The sequence below is a fragment of the Chinchilla lanigera genome, unplaced genomic scaffold, assembly GCF_000276665.1.
Source record: "Chinchilla lanigera isolate Chin_1 unplaced genomic scaffold, ChiLan1.0 scaffold00045, whole genome shotgun sequence".
Lineage (NCBI taxonomy): Eukaryota > Metazoa > Chordata > Mammalia > Rodentia > Chinchillidae > Chinchilla > Chinchilla lanigera.
Genome location: NW_004955446.1, coordinates 11,958,964 through 11,977,967, shown reverse-complemented (window position 1 = coordinate 11,977,967; position 19,004 = coordinate 11,958,964). Strand labels below are relative to the sequence as shown.

Genomic DNA, 19,004 nt, shown 5'->3' with positions numbered 1-19,004 from the left:
TCCCCAGCCCCTATATTGGTTCTTCTGCCTATCCTGGAACATGAGATGTCTTTCCATTTTCTGATGTCCTTTTTGACTTCTCAAGAATATTGTAGTTTTCATGATAGAGATTTTTGTTTTCTTTATGTTAATTCCTGAATATTTAAAATTTTTTTGGTGCTATCTTGTATGTTTTATTTTTCCTAATTCTTTCTCAGTAGGTTCATTGTTACTGATTTTTGTTACTGATCTTTGTGTGTTGATTTTTTATCCTGCTGCATTACTGAATTTTACTGATTTTTGTGTGTTGATTTTGTATCCTGCTGCATTACTGAATTTGGTTATTAATAGGAGTCTTTCAGTGGATTTTTTTGGGGTGTTCTGTGTAGAGGGTCATATCATCTGCAAATAGTAATTTGACTTCTTCCTTTCCTATATGTACTCCTTTATTTCTTTTTCATGCCTAATTACTCTTTCTAATGTCTTAAGGACTACACTGAAGTGGAATGGTGATAATGGACATCTTTGTCTTATTCCTGATTTTAAAGTGAAAGCATTCGGTTTTCCCTCATTTAATGTGATGTTGGCAGTAGGTTTGTCGTATGTTGTGTTTATCACACTGAGATAAGGTCTTTCTATACCTATTTTTTTCAGGGTTTTAATTACGAGTATTATTGGACTTTGTCAAAGGCATTTTCTTCATCTGTTGAGATGATGATGTGATTTATGTCCTTGCTTCTGTTTATGTGATATATTAAATTGACTGATTTGCATATGCTGAACCATGCTTGCATTCCTAGGATGAAGCCTGTATGGTCATGGGTTGATCTTTTTGATGATTTGTTGCATTGTTTCCTAGTATCTTATTGAGGATTTTTGCATCTGTATTCATTGGCAAGATTGGCCTATAGTTTTCTTTTTTGGTTGGATCCTTTTAATGCTAGCTTCCAAGAATGACTCTGGGAGTCCTCCTTCCCTTTTAATTTCAGTAAAAAAATCTTGAGGAGTATTAGTGTTAGAATTTCTCTGATATTTTTGTAGAATCTAAACCCAGTCTTTTCTTAGTTGGTAGGTTTTTAATTCTTGCTTCAGTTTCATTGTCTGTTATTGGATTATTCAGAGTTTTAAAAAACTTCTTGGTTTACTTTTGGGAATTCATATGTATCTAGGAATCTATCCATTTCTTCTAAAGTCTTCAATTTATTGGTGTACAGGTTTGCAAAGTTGTTGTTAATAATTGTTTTATTTTGCAAGTGTATGTTGTGTTTCATCTTTCTCATTTTTAATTACGTTGATTTCTGCCTTTACTTTTTGGATTAGTTTGGCAAAGGATCTATTTTATTTTTTCAAAAAACCAACTCTTCATTACTTATTTAATTATTTTTAATTTTTTTTTTTTGGTCTCAATTTCATTTATTTTTGCTGTGATCTTTATAATGGCCTTTGTTGTAGTAGCTTTGGGACTGGATTGTTCTTGTTTTTCTAAGACCATGACGTGGATGGTTAGGTTATTTACTTGGGCTCACTCTGTTTTATGATGTGGGCATTTACAGCTATAAACTTCCCTCTTAGGACTGCTTTTATTGGGTTGCTGAAGTTCTGGTATGTTGTACTGGCATTATTGTTTAGTTCTAGAAATTGTCATTTCTTTATTTCTTCTGTAACCAACCACTTATTTAAGAATGTATTACTTAGTTTCCATACATTTGGATAATTAACATTTTTCGTTTGTCATTTTTTCTAACTTCATTATGCTATGAAATGATAATATGCACTGTGTAATTTTAATTGTTTTGCATTTACTTAAGCTTGCTCTCTTGGCTAATATGTGGCCTGTTGTGGGGAAAGTTCCATGTGCTGCTCAAAAAGAATGTGCATACTGTTGTTGGGTGGAACGCTATGATGTATTTGTGATAGTGGGATATTGAGGTCTCCCACTGTTATTTCATTTAGGTGTATCTGTTCTTGTATGTCTAGTAGTTCTTGTTTCGTGAAGTTGGATGTGCCCTCCTTCAGTGCATATATGTTAATAATTGTTATCCCTTCCTGTTAGATTGTTCCCTTAACCAGTATGCGGTGACATTCTTTGCCTCTGTTGATCAGAGGCTTGAAGTCCACTTTGTCCCAATATAGGACAGCTACATTTGCTTTTTGGTGTTTTTTCCATTGTTTGATTTTTAGTCTACATGAGTTTTCTTTTTGGGTTGAATGTGTTTCTTGTATACAGCATACCATTGGATTTTCTTTCTTGATACATTTTGCCTGTCTTTGTATTTTCATTGGAAAATTGAGACCATTCACATGGTCTCTTAGATTAATCTGTAGTGATACCTTGGTTCACAAATACTTCTGTTTGGGAACAATTTAGTTTCGAAACAGAAGCATTTGGCAAAATTTTGCTTCTGTTTGTAAACTTTGCCGCAGGTGATAAACACGTCTACAGCCATCTTTTCCATGTGAATGAATGCGGCCATCTTTCTCAGAATTGTGGAACAAATTAAACTTGGGAACCCAGGTACCACTATCTTATTTGCTTTAGCTAGGAGCTATTAGATCCATTTTTCAAGTTCTCTTTTTGTTTTTATGGTATCTCTCATTACCTGGTCACTGACAACAGCCCTGTCTTCTAGTTCTGATACTTTTTCCTCACATCAATCTGCTGCCCATACTTAATGAGAATTTTTAATCTTCTCAATTTCTACTTGGAACCTTTTATGGACTCTTCAGTTCTTTTCTGTGCTGATCACTCATGTTTGCCTCATTTTGTTGAACCCATCTAACTTTTTATTCGTGTCTTTTGTAGATTCACTGATCATTTATTTGTCTAATATCTTATTACCTATATCTTCTGTGAGCTTGCCAGATACCTTATTGATCTGTTTTGTTATCTCCTCTGATACCATTTGAAATAATTCCGGTGTGTGGCTTTTGGTTTTCTCCCCTTTTATGTCCATGGATCAGCTTTGGGGAAGTTGAGAGTTTTTAGAGGATTTCATTGACCTCTCTTCTCATGTTTGTGTTTTTTATTTGTGTTGAGACTTGTGGGTTGATGTAGTGGGAAGCTTTGTTTCGAGACCTCTTTAGCTAATGTCTATTGGGTGGTTAATTATTGGCCTTTGTCTGTGTCCTAGAATCCAACCACTGCAATTTACTTGGGAAATTGAGTTTGCAGCATATTGAGCTCAGTACTCATTTTTCCAGGAGTGGGTCATAGTACTGTTAATAACTCCAATGCAGTCCTGATAGTGCCATCCCAAGAAAACCAATTAATGGGAACAGCTATGTCACCTTGGATAGAGCAATAAATTCATCATCAATTATAGTGTCAAATACAAACTGAATATTGACACACTCCAGGGACCAATAATGTACCACCCTTAACCATAGAACAGAGATCTATCATTATAATATGAACACTAAGACAAACCAAATATTAACATATTGATGTATGGTAAATATCTATTAGATAAAACAACTTTATTTTTACTAACAATAGAACAGAGTTCAACAGCAGTCGCATAATGTTAACCAGCAATCTAGAGATTTATAAAGTTTAGTAGTTATACTAGTAAAGACAGAGCACATGGGTAACTGGAGAATGAAAAAAGCAAAATTTAAAAATTAATCAGTGGACTATGAGAAGGAGGAGAGAAAAATTTATGTGTGGGGGTCCTATTGAAGAGTAAAAGGTAATTAATAGTGTTAGAGAATAGTTGCAGGAAGAAAGAAGGTACAAGACAAAGAAAAGGTAAACCTCAGGAAATAAGAGAAAGGTAAGAAGGAAGAGAGAAAAAAAAGGAAAAGAAAAAAGTTGAAAGAGAAAAAGAAAAAAATTAAAAGAAGAAAACAAAAAGGGAGGAAAAAACTCACAATGCTCCAAAAATCCAGAAAGGGAAAGATAACAACAACAACAACAAATTAGAAAAATCAAGAAAGATTGAGTCAGAGAAAAAAATTCCTGCATTTTTGAATGAGTGGTTTCTTTTCAAGATCTCCAGTCTCACCCATTTAGTCCTGTTTTTTTGTGCCTGGCTTTAGGGCCTGTGGGTTTTTGTGCTGTTCTCCCTGTATCACAGGCTTGTCTATCTGTCCCTCCCACACTGTGGTTACTGTGTATGTCCTTGTTCCTCTTGGTAGACGGAAACGCGATCAGGTCTCTGGACTCTGCTGGATGCAGGGCATGGGTTCCAGTGTGCTGTTGGACTTTATGTCTGCAGTCATTGGTTCTGGTTGCTCCCTTCTCTTCCTGGCCGTTGTCCTTGTCTAGAATCAGGTTGGTTGGCTGGTCTTCATCCTGTTCCCTACCATAGAGATGTGGAGCCAGCTTGGAGTTGGTAGGTGATCATGCCCTTTTATCAGGGGTGTGGTTGTGCTGTGGTGAGCCTGCTTGTGGTATTTGAAGGAGTGCTGTGCTGCTCATAGGGCTTGGGCCTGCTTACTTTTGTAGGGTGGGGTTGCTGCTCCTCCAGTGAAGGCCTGCTTGCTCTGGTAGGGGAAGGGTGTTTTTAGTCTGATTTGTGCCTGCTTCTACATTTTTTTATTAAAAAATTCCTGGGTTTTGTACTTGATATTTATTTTAGTTTATACTTTTCTATTACATATAAATTGTATATAGTTTTTCATGGACAGCAAATCCATGGGGAATTATTGTATCTATAATTTAACATTTGTTTCCTAGTAATATATTTTATATATTTTAGTATACATTTTGTAAAATATCAACAGTATCTCTATCCTTGAAAATAATACTTGGATGACATAAGTAACCACCTTATTTTATCATCACTCTTATCATCTGTTGCCTAATTAATATATAGGGTAACACTTGTAGGACTTCAGTGAATATCATGAGCATGAATGGAAAAGTATAAGCTAAGGAATTATCTTTTTGTCTCTCAAGGTTGGCTGGGGAGTTTTTAAAGTCGAATTATTTGTTTGTTGTTGTTGGACAAGTGGGTGGAGCATGCAGAGATGTTCAGCAGACCATTCTCCAAGTTGGCCAGTACTCAAAAAGAGAAAAACTTGTCGAAATCCTACAAAATACAGGTATCTTATATTAATATGATTATCTTCTGTTATGATTTTTATTTTTTAAAAATGCCTAATTTTTAAAAATCTCTAAAGAATTGTTTGGTATAGCTTTTAATAAGTTTGTTTTGTTTACTCTTCTCCAAAGCTCTTTTAGAGAAAATCTTTGATCAATTTTCTGTGTAAATTGTATATAAAATCTATCTTCCATAAAGGTTGAATATAGGAGAGATTTGAGATTTAGTTTAACAATATTTCACTACAGCAGAAGTGTACATTTGCTTTGTGTTGTTTGCATTTTGCTATTGTTCTTTTTTTGTACTAGTTTCTTTAAAATAAAAAGTGGGAAGGCTTAATATTAACATATTTTTACACATTTTTGCTATCTCAACAGCAAATTCTTTTCCTAAGTCTTCATATTCATAGATTTAAAGAATTTCAGAGCTGGGAGAGACTTGAGGTCTAGTTCTGTCCTTCACAGAATCTTTGAGAAATATTTTTCTATATCCCCTAAGTTATTTTCATTTTTAAAGAAAGTAGTATTTTTTGTTGGATATAACTTTGAGATTAGAAATATATTCTTATATGGTCACTTTGTTACCTCACAGACTCTCAGTCTATTTGTGTGCTATAATTTCTCCCATCTACAATATCCCACTTTAGTCATTCTGTTTCTTTTTGAATGTCAGTGTTCAGACAAGAGACTAAAAAAGGCAGGAAATTGGTTCTAATAATGAGCAAAAGGAAAACATGGAAGGAAAGGTGATTTAGACAGGACTAATTGGTTTGTATGTGTTAACTTATTTAATTCTCAAAACAACCTTATGAGGTAGGTTTTGTCATTATCCTCATTGTAGTGTTGAGCAAATTGAAATCAGAAAGATCAAGGGACTTGCTTGGTATCAGCCGAAGCTTCAGGTATAGAAGAGATGAGTACTATATATGGTTTTGCTGAAGTTAGAACATATTTCTAGTAGAGTTACCTTAAGATTTCCAATATAAACCAGGCGTGGTGGTGCACACCTGTAATCCCAGCCCTTGGGAGGCTCAGGCAGGAGGATCATTGAGAGTTCAAGACAAGCCTGGGCTACAAAGTGAGCTCAAGGCCAGCCTGAACTGCATAGCGAGACCTTGTCTCAAAAAGACAAAAGAAAAAAAAAAGATTTTCAAAATATAAACTGTGGAATCAAATTTACTTTGGGAATAATTCAAGGAGAGTTTCTCAGAAGTGCTAGTTTCCCCTTCAGAGAAAAAATCACTATATATGGCCACTATTGATACATTTCTGAATTATTTAAACTTAAATTTTATGTAGTTCAGTGTTCATTGTTCTTGTGTGTACCATCAATTTTACATTTTTTGTTCATATAATTTATCCCCTTTCCTGGTCTTTCACATAATTTTGCTAATTTTTCACCTGCTGTTTTTAAAATGCATAGGTTTCATTATTCCAGAAGTATAACCAACTATCTTTTATAATTTTAATTTTTAAATTATTGAGAATCAGAGATTTTATGACCTTTAATTATCAGAGGAACAAGTAAGATGTTAGGAGTTAGTTTAGAAGAAAAATTTTCTTTTTCTGTTTTTTGAGATTCACTGACATAGAAGAAAAGTAAGACCATGCCTTAAGCTGCATAACAGTGGTATGTATCTGGCTGTGTCTCATGAATCAGTTTTAGCATTGGTCACTTGTTGAATAACTTCCAAAACTGATGAAAGATAGTTTTTGATAAAACATAAACTCATTACTTTAAATAAGTATAAAATGATGTTTTAAAAATCTAGCATATATTACTGTGGGAACAAATTGCCCTTTTGATTTCTCAGCTTGGTTGCCTAAGGTAAACATGAGTTAGTATTAGTTTACATTCTTCTCTTTGCTGAGGTACATCACCTTGGAGTCATCTTTGAGTTCTTTCTGTGATTACACACGTGACCTGTTAGTATAGTCCTCTTGGTTCTACCATCATCATATATCTAGACTGTAATAACTGCAAAGATCATGTTACTTCTTTGCTCAAAACCCCATAGCTTCCCATCAGGGAGTAATGGAATAGTATATTGGTGGAGTAAAAATAGTATATCTGTGTCCTTCCAGGCCTTACATGACATGGTCTCAATTACTTTCCTGACTTCATTTTAAGACTCCTCTCTCTTGCTGACCCTACCCACTTTACTTGGTCACTACTATTCCTCACATACAACAGGCACACTTCTGCCTTGTTGCTTTTGTACTTGCAGTTCACTCTACCCAGAAAGTATTGTTTTGTTATTTTTTTAAGCATGAAAACACTTAATATTTCAGAGCCTATATTCTTGTTCTTCTCTCTGCCTCTGCTCTTTCCCCAGTATCTATACAGTTCATTATCTTTGTTTCTATCTTGATCCTTCTGGTTTTTCTTTTTAAGGCTTAATGTATAATATTTATTTGTCTCCCTACCATGAGAGCAGGGACTTTTTGTTTTCTAACACCTAGAATAATGATGGAAGTCCCGTGGGTACTACATGTTTATCAAATACATAAATGAATGAAATGAGCTGATGGGATGGGATAGTGGTTATGAATAGTAATGTAATAGGTATATATTTCTTAATGGTTAAGATCCTGGACTTAAAGCTGTCATTTAACTTTTTAGATACATATCTTGGGGATGAAAGACTATGAATTAAAAGATAGTGTTGGAATATGGATTATAGAGATCAGCAGCAGCCTTGGGTCTGATGCCACTGTTACAAACACCTCATGCAACAAAGGCAGAATAAAAGATTTGATTATCTTTTGAAGTAGAGTTAGCAAATACATTTATGTAAAATGAAAGGGAAGGAAGAATGGGACTGAAACACATTTGAAATTACTAAGAGTTAATAGGCAGTCATCATTTATCTTTCCCTAACTCTTTATATCCTGAGTTGAAGAGGAGACCAAGCAAGCTGTTTTTTAAATCTCTAAACTAGGAAATTAATCCCTATCTCTGTGTCTTTGGCATTCATCCATTCGGGAACCATTTGACTCTCTTGTGTACCAAGCTAATAAGCTCTAGCTGCTGTGAGTACAGTGGTGGATGAGACAGTTTCTTACTCAGACATGCTCCTTTATCTTTTTTCTAAATTTGTTGTTTTAATGTTAATCATGTGATTGTTTTGTAGGTGATGAAAGAACTATGGTCTTTGTTGAAACTAAGAAAAAAGCAGATTTTATTGCAACCTTTCTTTGTCAAGAAAAAGTATCGACTACAAGTATTCATGGGTAAGTAAATTCACATGATTCCTAGTAGGAGAATGCCTTTCATTTGGCATTAAAGAAAACTAATATATATACAGTCATATACCACACAGTGTGTTGGTCAGTGACAGATGGCATTTATGGTAGTGGCCCACCAAAATTATATCTACTAATGTCATGTGTGATAGTTTGTGTAAGTTTATGTAAATGATAGAGTGTAAGGTACACTGTATGATGTTTACACAGTGATGAAATAACCTAATGACACATTTCTCAGAACATGTCTCCATCATTAAGCAGCACATAACTATTAACGAATATGATATAATCCTAGGATTAGGATTCAAAATTCTCTCAAGATCTCAACTGTTACCTTTTTTTGTTATTTTTCTCTCCTTGCCCCAGGAAAGTGCAGTGCACCTAGGAGAGCTTAGGTGTTATTCTTTATTTTCATTCTTGGTTTTTATAGGAACCAAATGGTGAGCATGGTCGAGTTGAAGTCTGCCTTAGGCTTCTTATTATGAGGGGGTGGGAGCATTTTAAGAGATTTCACTTAAGAATCTCTAGGTTATCTAAGTATGTCTTATGTTCACTCTAATCTTTCTAATGCCTGGCCTTTTTTGTTCACTTTGGGATTATTTTTGATGGTGGCAAGTGCTTAAAAATGTCATATCAACCAAGCTGATTTGGTACCTTACTAGTGGATCTAAAGTGTCACTGGGTATGTAGAACTCTGAAATTGTACTTTAGAAACTCTACTTTATCTTTTATGAGAAAGTATCCTAACAAAATAGTTGTATATTTTTTGTCAAACCTAGAAAGCAAAGGGATTATTACTAGGTAGCATTTGACCTTTGTTATATTTGATGTCTATATATTAGCTATATTGTACATCATCTGCAAATAGGGTTAATTGTTCCAGCTCAGTATTGTGAAGATAAAATTGGGGCTTAGAAGGATTTAGTGTGGTATTTGGAATGTAAGAGTGTACATTAATACTAAATTCTGCTGTTTTGTTATTTAAAATGTATATATTGAACTTTAGTAATATTTATTTGAAAAAGTAGTTCTAATACAAGCATCCTTTTCTTTCAAGTGACCGGGAACAGAGAGAGAGAGAGCAGGCCCTTGGAGATTTTCGCTGTGGAAAGTGCCCCGTTCTTGTTGCTACTTCAGTAGCCGCCAGAGGGCTGGATATTGAAAATGTCCAACATGTTATTAATTTTGATCTTCCTTCCACCGTTGATGAATATGTTCATCGAATTGGGCGTACTGGGCGTTGTGGGAATACTGGAAGAGCTATTTCTTTTTTTGATCCAGAATCAGATAATCATTTAGCCCAGCCTCTAGTGAAAGTACTGTCAGATGTAAGTTTTAGTTTTTTTTTTTTTTTTGGTGATACTGAGGATCAATCCAGGGCCTTGTGCATCCTAGGCAACCCAGGAACCCAGATATAAGTTTGAAAATTGTAAAATCAAATGGATAGTTTTCTCTGTTGTTGAGACAAACTCTTCCAGTCTTTTGAGACTTCATGTTGCGTATGAATTTTTTTAAAGGCTCAACAGGATGTGCCTGCATGGTTGGAAGAAATTGCCTTTAGTACATATGTTCCTGGCTTCAGTGGTAGTACAAGAGGAAATGTGTTTGCATCAGTTGACACTAGAAAGGTTAGTAAGGGGAAAAACTCAGAACTTGACTTCCAGTTAAAATGTTGTGCTTGATATTGTTAACTATTAACATTCAGTAATTATACCATTATTTTCACATCTAGAAGGTAAATTATAAAATTTTATGTGCATATATATTTTTGGGTTTTAAAGGCAAGGAATTAACTTTGTTATATTCAGTCATCCTTCCTTTCTGAATGTATAGGCAATTTTAAATTATAATGTGGGATGTCCTGAGCTTTTTTCAGAATTTTAATTTTTTTTTTACTGGGAATCAAACTCAGGACCTTGCGAGAGTTTTAATTCTTTAATTTTAAAGAATGTGACCACATTAAGACAGAAATACTAGAGCTATGAGACTGCAAGTCTTCATGTTAGTTTTTATGCAATGAGCATACTATTTAAATGTTTATATTTATTTGTTGAAGTATAACATTAAGTTTTTCCACTTAGCAAAACTAGTGGCTTAAAAATCTTGAATTATTTTGTGCAATTTAGACTTCCAGTTTGGTACGAGCCTTTTGTCAAGTTATTCAGATTTAGTGAGAATGAAAGTCTGTACATTTGGGGCAGAGAAGGTGGAAAGCTTGAGTTCCTGTCTTCATCCTGGGAAATGTAACTTTAAAGCTGTCATAACCTAAATTTTTCTTTCTTTTTTAAAGAATTACCAGGGCAAGAACACTTTGAATACAGCGGGGTTTTCTTCACAAGCTCCCAATCCAGTTGATGAAGAGTCATGGGATTAGAGCTAAAAAAAAAATATAGTTCAAATCTCTGGTACAGTTTTGATGCTGGAGAAGACACTCGTTTTGATTTTTAAATTTTAAACAGAAATATGAAACGTGACATTCTTGTATCTCCTATCATTCTGTTGTCCTGTCTTTTAAAAAATCCTTTTTGACTAGTACTCAAATGTTCAGTGTTGCAGTTACTGATACAAATGGCGTTAACTGGAAATATTAAAGCAATCTAAATGTCTTGCTTATTTCTAGAATATTCAGGCAATTGAAACAAGTTGCATGTCTAAGTGCTGTGTTAGTATGTTTATTCATTCTATAAAAACAGTAAAATATGATAAACGTTTGCTTAAAAATTATTGGGTCTCAATTTTACTTGAGCCTTTAAAGCAGTAGTGTGTCATTATAATGTGATAACACTATAATGTGATTTTTATGAAACAGTGGAAGACTGAAGCCTGTCAAGGTGATTTTGATTTTTAGATCATCAGATATGTATTGCAAACAGTTACATGTTTGCAACATGAGCTCTGTACTCAATGGCATAACAAATGTCTTCTTTTTTTTTTTTTTTTTTTTTTTGGTAACATGCCCTTTCCTTGGAAATAAAAGATGAAGCATTTTCTTCTAAGTTTTCCAAGTGCCTGTTTGATTTTTTTGTTATAAATATCACAGTTCTGGATACATTTCATCTTGTGAAACCAATGCAGTGAATAAAAAGTCTTACACAAAGTAAATATTAATGTATAACATACCTGCTACACAGATGTAATGAAAATGTCTTAAAACTCAAACCTAGTGGTATTCACTCTTGCCATGATTTTGATTCATATTTTACAGTCGATGAGGAAAAGAACCCTATCTTTTTTTGTTCACCATTCCATATCTTAAACTTACTGTGCCCAGAATATAAATTATTAAATGAACCATCTCAAACATTGACATGAAACAAGTGAAATTTAAATATTGAGGCAAGGGGCTGGGGATTTAGCTCAGTGGCAAAAGCGCCTGCCTGGCAAGTGCAGGTCCTGAGTTCGGTTCCCGGAACCGGAAAAAAACCAAACAAAACAAAAAAAACCAAAACAAAAAAAAAACAAAAAAAGTAAATATTGAGGCAAAAATGATGAGTTTGTTACTAGTGTCTAATACAAGTCCCCAAGGTATTATCGTGCTATATGAATTTAGTTAATAAATATTCACATATGCAAAAGTAAAGGGGTATTCAACAGATAGTATTAGAATAATTGATTAGATGCCTATCCCCTGCCATACTCAATATTCCGTGTGAACTATAAAAAATTCAGACTATAAAATACAGTGTTAAAAACCTTTGAATTGGAAATAAAGGTGAATTTTTAAGCTCCGAAGACAGAAATCACAAAGGAAAAAGTGAACAGATATATATACATATGTATATATATATGTGTGTGTGTGTGTGTGTGTGTGTATAAATGAAAAATAGACAAATATTACTATGACTAGTTGCTTATCAGTTTGTGGTTCTTTGTGTGGATGTGTAGGAATATGATAGATGAATGCACAACAAACATAGACAACTTGGAAGTTCAGTAAAAGTCTGGGAAGTATTTCAGTCTGTAATGAGTCTGGGAAAGATTGAAAATGTTTACATTGTTATTTATAATATCTGTATTTAAAATATTTTTTCTAATTTGTGTTGTTTACAAAGAGCATTTTTTTTTCTTTTTCTCAAAGCTCCTTAGTCATAGCTATCCTGATTACTTTTTAAGATTTTTATTTTACTTGATTTATCAAACTCCCATCAAATGCATTTCTGAGTCAATACAAAGATAAAAAATCATGCATAATCTGAAGACTATTACAGACTAATTGAAAATATCTTTATGTTCAATTATTTTTCCATCTCTAGGTACAGGTTTGAATGATTTCTTTAAAAATTATCAAAATAACATATCTAAGATTAGAAAATAAAATCCGAGGAATGTTTATAATGGAAAGGAATATTTTTTACCCCTTCTTTTCCAAATTGCCACCCCACATTCTATTATCAATCACCTTTAACCATTCCTAGCTGTTTCTATCACATATACATGTATTTTTGTCTGCATGTTTAGAGATATATTAACTTTCTGCTTGGTTGGTAAGGATTTAACTTACCTGTCTTTAACTCACCTTTGAAGTAAGTGTACTTTGTGAGATGTCATTAAAAGTACCCTTTTTTGGGGCTGGGGATTTAGCTCAGTGGCACAGCGCCTGCCTGGCAAGTGCAAGGTTCGATTCCCAGTACCGGAGAAAAGCCAAAAAAAAAGTACCCTTTTTCTTCCATTTCTCTGTTTACATTGTAACATCTATAAATTACACATTTATTGTTCCAGAGTTAACATTTGCATTCTGACATAACTATAAAGTCTCCTTTGTTTTATCTATAAGTTTATTTAAAAGTGAAACTCAGTAGCCATTGTTTACATTTATTTATGTAAATAATCACTGGATGATGGGCCAGTTAACACATTCTTCATTATCTTTCCTTTTTTGATCTGTGTGTGTGTAGATTTCCAGAACTGTTGAATCAGTTGTCTATATCCTATCTATCTTATGTTCTGGTAGGGTTTTTTGTCCATTGTTTTGTTTTCCTGTATAGGGATCGAGCCCAGGAGCACTGTCTTAATGAGCTAGCTTTTTCAGGGTCTTGCCAAGTCACTCAGGTTGGCCTTGAATTTGCTCCAGCATCAGCCTCCCAAGTAGCCAGGTTTACACCATGCCCAGGAGCTATCTTATTTTTCCCCCATATATATATGTTTTCTGTTTCTTAGTACTTCCATAATTCATAAAATTTAAGCTAAGAAATCAGTGTTTCACACAGCCTTTTCCCCTCATTGCCTAGCTTCAGAAATCTTAAGCCTTCATCATTTGACAAGTTGTATATATATTTAATGCAGCTCAGGGTTCACTTTACTCAGATTCAGTGATCTGTCCCATTTTGGTGTCTTTCCCCTTCATCTCTTAGTCTAATGTCCTTTCTCTAATTCTGTTCCAAGTCCCCGTAAGGTTAATTTTTCTGATGAGGGTAGTTTTTCTTCCTGAATCCTTGCATTGTAATGGGAGCAAAAGAATGGCCCAAACTATGCAGCTGGGAGTGTGAAGTAAGAAGAACCAGTGGTATGTAACAGGGCTTTCAGAACAATGGTGGTGTAGTAGGGAACAAAGGTGAGGATGGACCTGATTTCACACAGGGTGAATAACCTATCTACTCTACCTGTCCCTGAGGTTTAGGGCGCTTTAGAAGTGGTTTTTCTGACTTCATTGTTAAGCACTGGTTACATTTCTATACAGGAGAGCAGTACTGGTGAGCTTACCCTTCCCCTTTTCCTGTAGCTTCACTTGTCTGAGTAGTTGCCTCTTTGTTGCCCTTATTTGGATGACAGCAACTTTTCATTGTTTGCTGTGACCTTGATTTTTAAATGTATTGAAAAAGTACCTGTTTATTTTTTTGGAGCATCTCAGGATCCCTTTAAAACTTCAGCGACTTGCCAGTGACTGTGTATGCTGTGTCCAACTTGAGATGGAACCTGCACTGGACTGGGCCACGTTTTCACAGCTTTTGTTTTCTTAGTATCCAGAATGAAGTTTCCCAATCCCTAGCTGTGAGGCTCTAGCCAGGAAGCAGCCAAGCTTGGGCAGCCCGGCGGCTGCTGGGTTCCAAAGCTACCGTTGGAGCTGCGGTCCAGAGAAGCTGTTTCCGTCAGCCTCCCGGGCTCGCGGAGGCGGTGCTCAGGGACGTCCCTGACCCTGCGGTCCTTCCGCACTCACAGACCTGGCTGCGGGAGCCTTCCTGGGTTCCGGGGTTGCAGCAGGAATTTGGGGAGGTAGGATCTGGGGGACTGAGGTGTTGCAAAAGAGTTCATGCAGCCAGGAACTCAGGCTGATTGAATCCAGGTGAGTGGCGGTGGCGGTGTGTGTGCGGTGGGGAATGATTGGCACCATGGGTCTCTGGTTTTGTTGCCGGGTTCCCCTTTTAGAACTGCAGTTCCTAATGCTGTTGTATAACGTATGACTCAAGTTTTATATAAAAAAACTCATGATTTATGAATTTGTCCAACAGAGATACGGACCCATATAGAGTCTCAGCACTACAGATTAAGACCGCAGCTCTAGAAGTAGATGGTACTATGAGTGAGCAATCTCATGTTGAGAGGACAGGAGTTACAAGGCGTGCAGCGAGACTAACACTGAAAAGTGAACAAATGAGATTTGCACCAAGTGTGACAGCTGGCAGCTGAAGTAAATTCTTTAGTCCCTGAGTAATTAATTGTTTTACTTTTTTGTTGTTGTTAATACGTGTTTGCAGTATATAATGATTACATTCCTCATAGTAAGTTGGTACTTGCACATAACTTTTTTCTTTCATGCTCTTTCCCTCTCCTCCAGTCCCATGCCCTGCAACTTTTGGTCCCCTTTCCCCTTTTTTAGCTATTATAAATTTTGCTGCTATAAACATACACATACAGCATCATTGTAATATGATGACTTTAACTCTTTTGGGAAGATACCTACAAGTAGGAGAATTGGGTTAAATGCAATTTCTAGTTTTAGCTTTTTGAGGTATCTCCACGCTGATTTCCGTAGTGATTGTACTAGTTTACATTCCCACCAACAGTGTAGAAGGGTCCCCCCCCCCCAGCCTCACCAGCACTTGTTATCATTTGATTTCTGGATATCATTCTTTAAGATGATATATCAGTATTGTTTTAGTTTGCATTTCTATAATGGCCAGAGATAGCATTTTAAAATGTGTTTATGGGGCATTTGTACTTCTGAGAAGTGTGTTTATTTCAGTTGCCCAATTTCTGCCTGGGTCTTTTATTTGGGGAGGGTCTAATTTTTTTGAGTTCTGTACATATTCTAGATATTAATACTCCAAGGAATAGCTGGAAAGAAATTTTTTTCTCAGCCTATAGATAGTTTTTTCACTGTGTTGGTTGGTTGCTGTACAGAAGCATTTAAATTTGGTGGGATCCCATTTATTGATTCTTAGTATTATTTCTTGTGTTGTTGCTGTTGGGGGGGTTCTATTCAGAAAGTCCTTCCCTATGCCTATGTCTTCAAGAGTTTTACCTATTTTATCCTCCAACAGATTGTTTCTGTTTCACATTAAGATCTCTGATTCATTTTGCCTTTAGTATATGGTGAGATACATTGGTCTAGATTCAATCTTTCTGAATATAGATACCTACTTTTCCCTGCACCATTTATTAAAGAGGCTATCTTTCCTCCCATGCATGTTTTTGGACAGTTTGTTAAAGATAAAGTAACAGAATGTACCTAGAGTTCTTTTGCTTCCATTGAGCCATATGTCTGTTTTTGTGCCAATACCATGCTGTTTTTATGACTGTAGCTTTATAATACAACTTCATTCTGGAACTGTGATACCCTCTGCTTTGCCAGAATTGTTAGCCAGAGTTGGTTTTGCTGTTCTGGGACTCTTCTGGTTCCATATGAATTTTAAGGTTGTTTTCTCTAGATTTGTGAGGAATGCCCTTGGTATTTTGATTGGCATTGTGTTAAATCCATACATCATACCCATTTTGACTTACGTATTGGTTCTGCTTATTAAGGAACACGGATTGTCTTTCCATTTTCTGATGTCCTTGCTCTCCTTTTACTAAATGATATAATTTTCATTGGCTAGGTTAATTCCTAAGTATTTGATTTTTCTTGGTACTATTGTGAATGGTATTGTTCCTAATTTCTTTCTCAATGAGTTTAGTATTCGTGTATAGGAATGATACTGATTTTTATGTATTAATTTTTACCATGCTATATTGTTGAATTTGCTTATTAATTCTAGGAGTCTTTTGATGATATTTTTGTGTCTTCTAGGTAGAGGACCATATCATCTGAAAATAATGGCACTTTACCCTTTGCCATATGTATCCCTTTTATTTTTTTTCTCTTGCTTGATTGCCCTAGCTAATGTTTTGAGGACTATGTTGAAGCAGAGTGATAGTGGACATCCTTGTCTTGTTCCTTAGTGGGGCCCTGATTGAGGACCACCAATCTCTTGTTCAGAAGTGCAATGACAGACTAAAACACAGACAAAACATACATTTTAGTTACAACATGCATCAAGATGGTCAAAGCTCAGTGACTGGGATCACAAGGCATGGTGTTTCTTGGCTTTTAATAGGTGTACAGCTTCCTTAGGGGTATGCTGATGGGCTGCAGGAAGCAGTGAAGGTGAATTGCTGATGCAGTCAAGGTTCAAGAATTGAGGAAAATACATTTTTGGAAAAGCACACAGGAACAGGTCAGCATTAACTAGTAACCTGGTTGTCTACTAACTGCAGCTACTGAGCTAGATGGAATTTGCATGAATCGAGGTCCTCAGCTGCCCTTTTATCTTGCTTTGAGGCACTAGGACTTCACAGACTGTTTGCTAGCTTCGGCTCTGGCTGTTGTCTTAAAGATTAACCTGTCCTTAAACCAGCCAGGGGTCTTGCTGCATGTCATGTAGGTCTACGACAGACTCTCAATTTATTTTTGTGCCAATTTATTAATATTAATTATTGCCTGATCTGTACTATGTCAAGTTGGTCCTCAGCAGTTCCTGATTTTACAGGGAAAGCTTTCAGTTGCCCCCATTTAATATGATATTCACTGTAGGCTTGTCATATATTTTTTTTATCAGATTAAGATAAGATCCTTCTATACCTATTTTCTTCAGTTTTTTTTTTGTTTGTTTTTTTAATCAGGAACAGACATTGGATTTTGTCAAAGGTTTTTTTTCCTACATCTATTGAAATGTTCTTCTGGTTTTTACCCTTCTATTTGTGATGTATTACATTGATTGATTTGTATATATTGAACCATCCTTGCATTCCTGGGATGAAGCCTACTTGGTCATAGTGTATGATCTTGTTGATGCTTTGTTGCATTCTGTTTGCCAGTATCTTGTTGAGGATTTTTGAATCTGTCTTCATTTAGGAGATTGGCCTGTAGTTTTCTTTTTTGAAAGGATCCTTGTTTGGTTTTAGAACAGGGTAGTGCTAGCTTCCAAGAATGACTTTCGGAGTACTCCTTCCCTTTTAATTTCATTAAAGAGTTTGAGGGATTTTAATTTTAGATCTTCTCTGATGTTCTTACAGAATTTGACAGTAAATCTCTTAGGTCTTGAACTTTTCTTAGTTGGTAGGTTTTTTTTTTAATTACTGCTCATTTTCACTGCTTGCTACTGTGTTATTCAGGATTTTTAAATCTTACTGATTCACTTTGGGTAATTCATATGTATGTAGGAATCTATCCATTTCATTGGAATTCTTCAGTTTATTGGCATATAGGTTTCTGAAGCAGTTGCTAATCTTGATTTTGGGGGGTGTCTTGTGATTTCACTTTTTTCATTTCTAATTGCCTGATTTGTGTCTTATCTTCTTTTTGTAAGATTGGCTAAGGCTTTGTCTGTTTTGCTTATTCTTTGAAATAACCAGCTCTCCATTTCATCAATTCTTTGTGTTTTTTTTAGTCTCCATTGCTTTGATTTCTGAGCAACAACTACAGAAAAAGGGGTGGGGAGTAAAATTGGTGCTGTTGCTTTTTTCTGCCTACCCTGCCATAAGCTGTTTGTTCTCTGCCATGTCCGTCTCCCACACTGCCCTGCCTTGGAGCCAGCCAACTATGGACTGAAACTGTTGAGGGCCATTCTATATCATTTTTGGGGAGAAAATAATTTCATAATTAAATTGTGATTAGGGCTTTTCCAAGGCCTAGTATCTTGCCAAGGGAGCTGGTTATGTGTGGGACTCGGTGGTGTCTCAGTGATCCCCAGGAGAAAACGGCGGGAGGATTTAGAAAATAAAGAAAAGAGAAGATAGCCTGATGAGCAAGAGGACTCCCCAAAACAGTAGAGCGTTTATTTATACCCTGGAGAGGTTGGTTAACTTTTTGTCTCACTGCCCAGCAACCAGTTAACAAGTTAGGAAGCCTTGTTTACTCCCAGGGGCTTGTTTACTCTGAGGAGCTCCCGTGTTCTCAGGCTGGCTTCATCGTGCACGTGTAATTATTTTCCAGCTTAAACGGCTCCCAACAGGTATGGTATGTGGAAACATAACTCCGTGTGCCTCTGGTCACAGTTGAGACCTCAACATCCATGATGCTGTGACACCCCAGAGCAAGATTACATCAGCTGAAGACATCCTGGTTCCTGGAGAACCAGGTAGTAATAAAAAAGGGTTTCACCTTGGGGAAAGAACAAACTCTTTATTAACCTACCATCTCTCCCCACTGTCCTGATCAACAGAAGACTGCCACCGCCCTCTGAGTCATCCGATAATCCCTTCACCATTTTCCTCAATAAATGTCAAGGTTCTGGCTGCCTCATGACCTTTTCCTTTC

The 19,004-nt window shown here is 35.8% G+C and overlaps 2 protein-coding genes across 5 annotated transcripts in view; both read left to right on the top strand.

Moving 5' to 3' along the window:
• Positions 1-10,746, top strand: part of Ddx4 (DEAD (Asp-Glu-Ala-Asp) box polypeptide 4) — a 58,316-nt gene extending 47,570 nt beyond the window's left edge. For both annotated transcript variants that reach the window (XM_005392694.1, XM_005392693.1), the window contains 5 exons: positions 4,880-5,025; positions 8,158-8,257; positions 9,330-9,600; positions 9,790-9,900; positions 10,563-10,746. In XM_005392694.1, the coding sequence (XP_005392751.1) occupies positions 4,880-5,025; positions 8,158-8,257; positions 9,330-9,600; positions 9,790-9,900; positions 10,563-10,646 (712 nt within the window). In that variant the 3' untranslated portion in view covers positions 10,647-10,746. The remainder of the gene's footprint in view (positions 1-4,879; positions 5,026-8,157; positions 8,258-9,329; positions 9,601-9,789; positions 9,901-10,562) is intronic.
• Positions 10,747-14,100: 3,354 nt separating this feature from the next.
• The window catches only part of Il31ra (interleukin 31 receptor A), a 105,986-nt gene continuing 101,082 nt past the window's right edge, over positions 14,101-19,004 (top strand). For 2 of the 3 annotated variants that reach the window (XM_005392691.2, XM_005392690.2), the window contains exon 1: positions 14,101-14,552. The gene's annotated coding sequence lies outside the window, so the exon portion shown is untranslated. Of the gene's footprint in view, positions 14,553-16,855; positions 16,924-19,004 lie in introns of those variants that run through there. The other variant, XM_013518468.1, reaches the window with a different exon arrangement.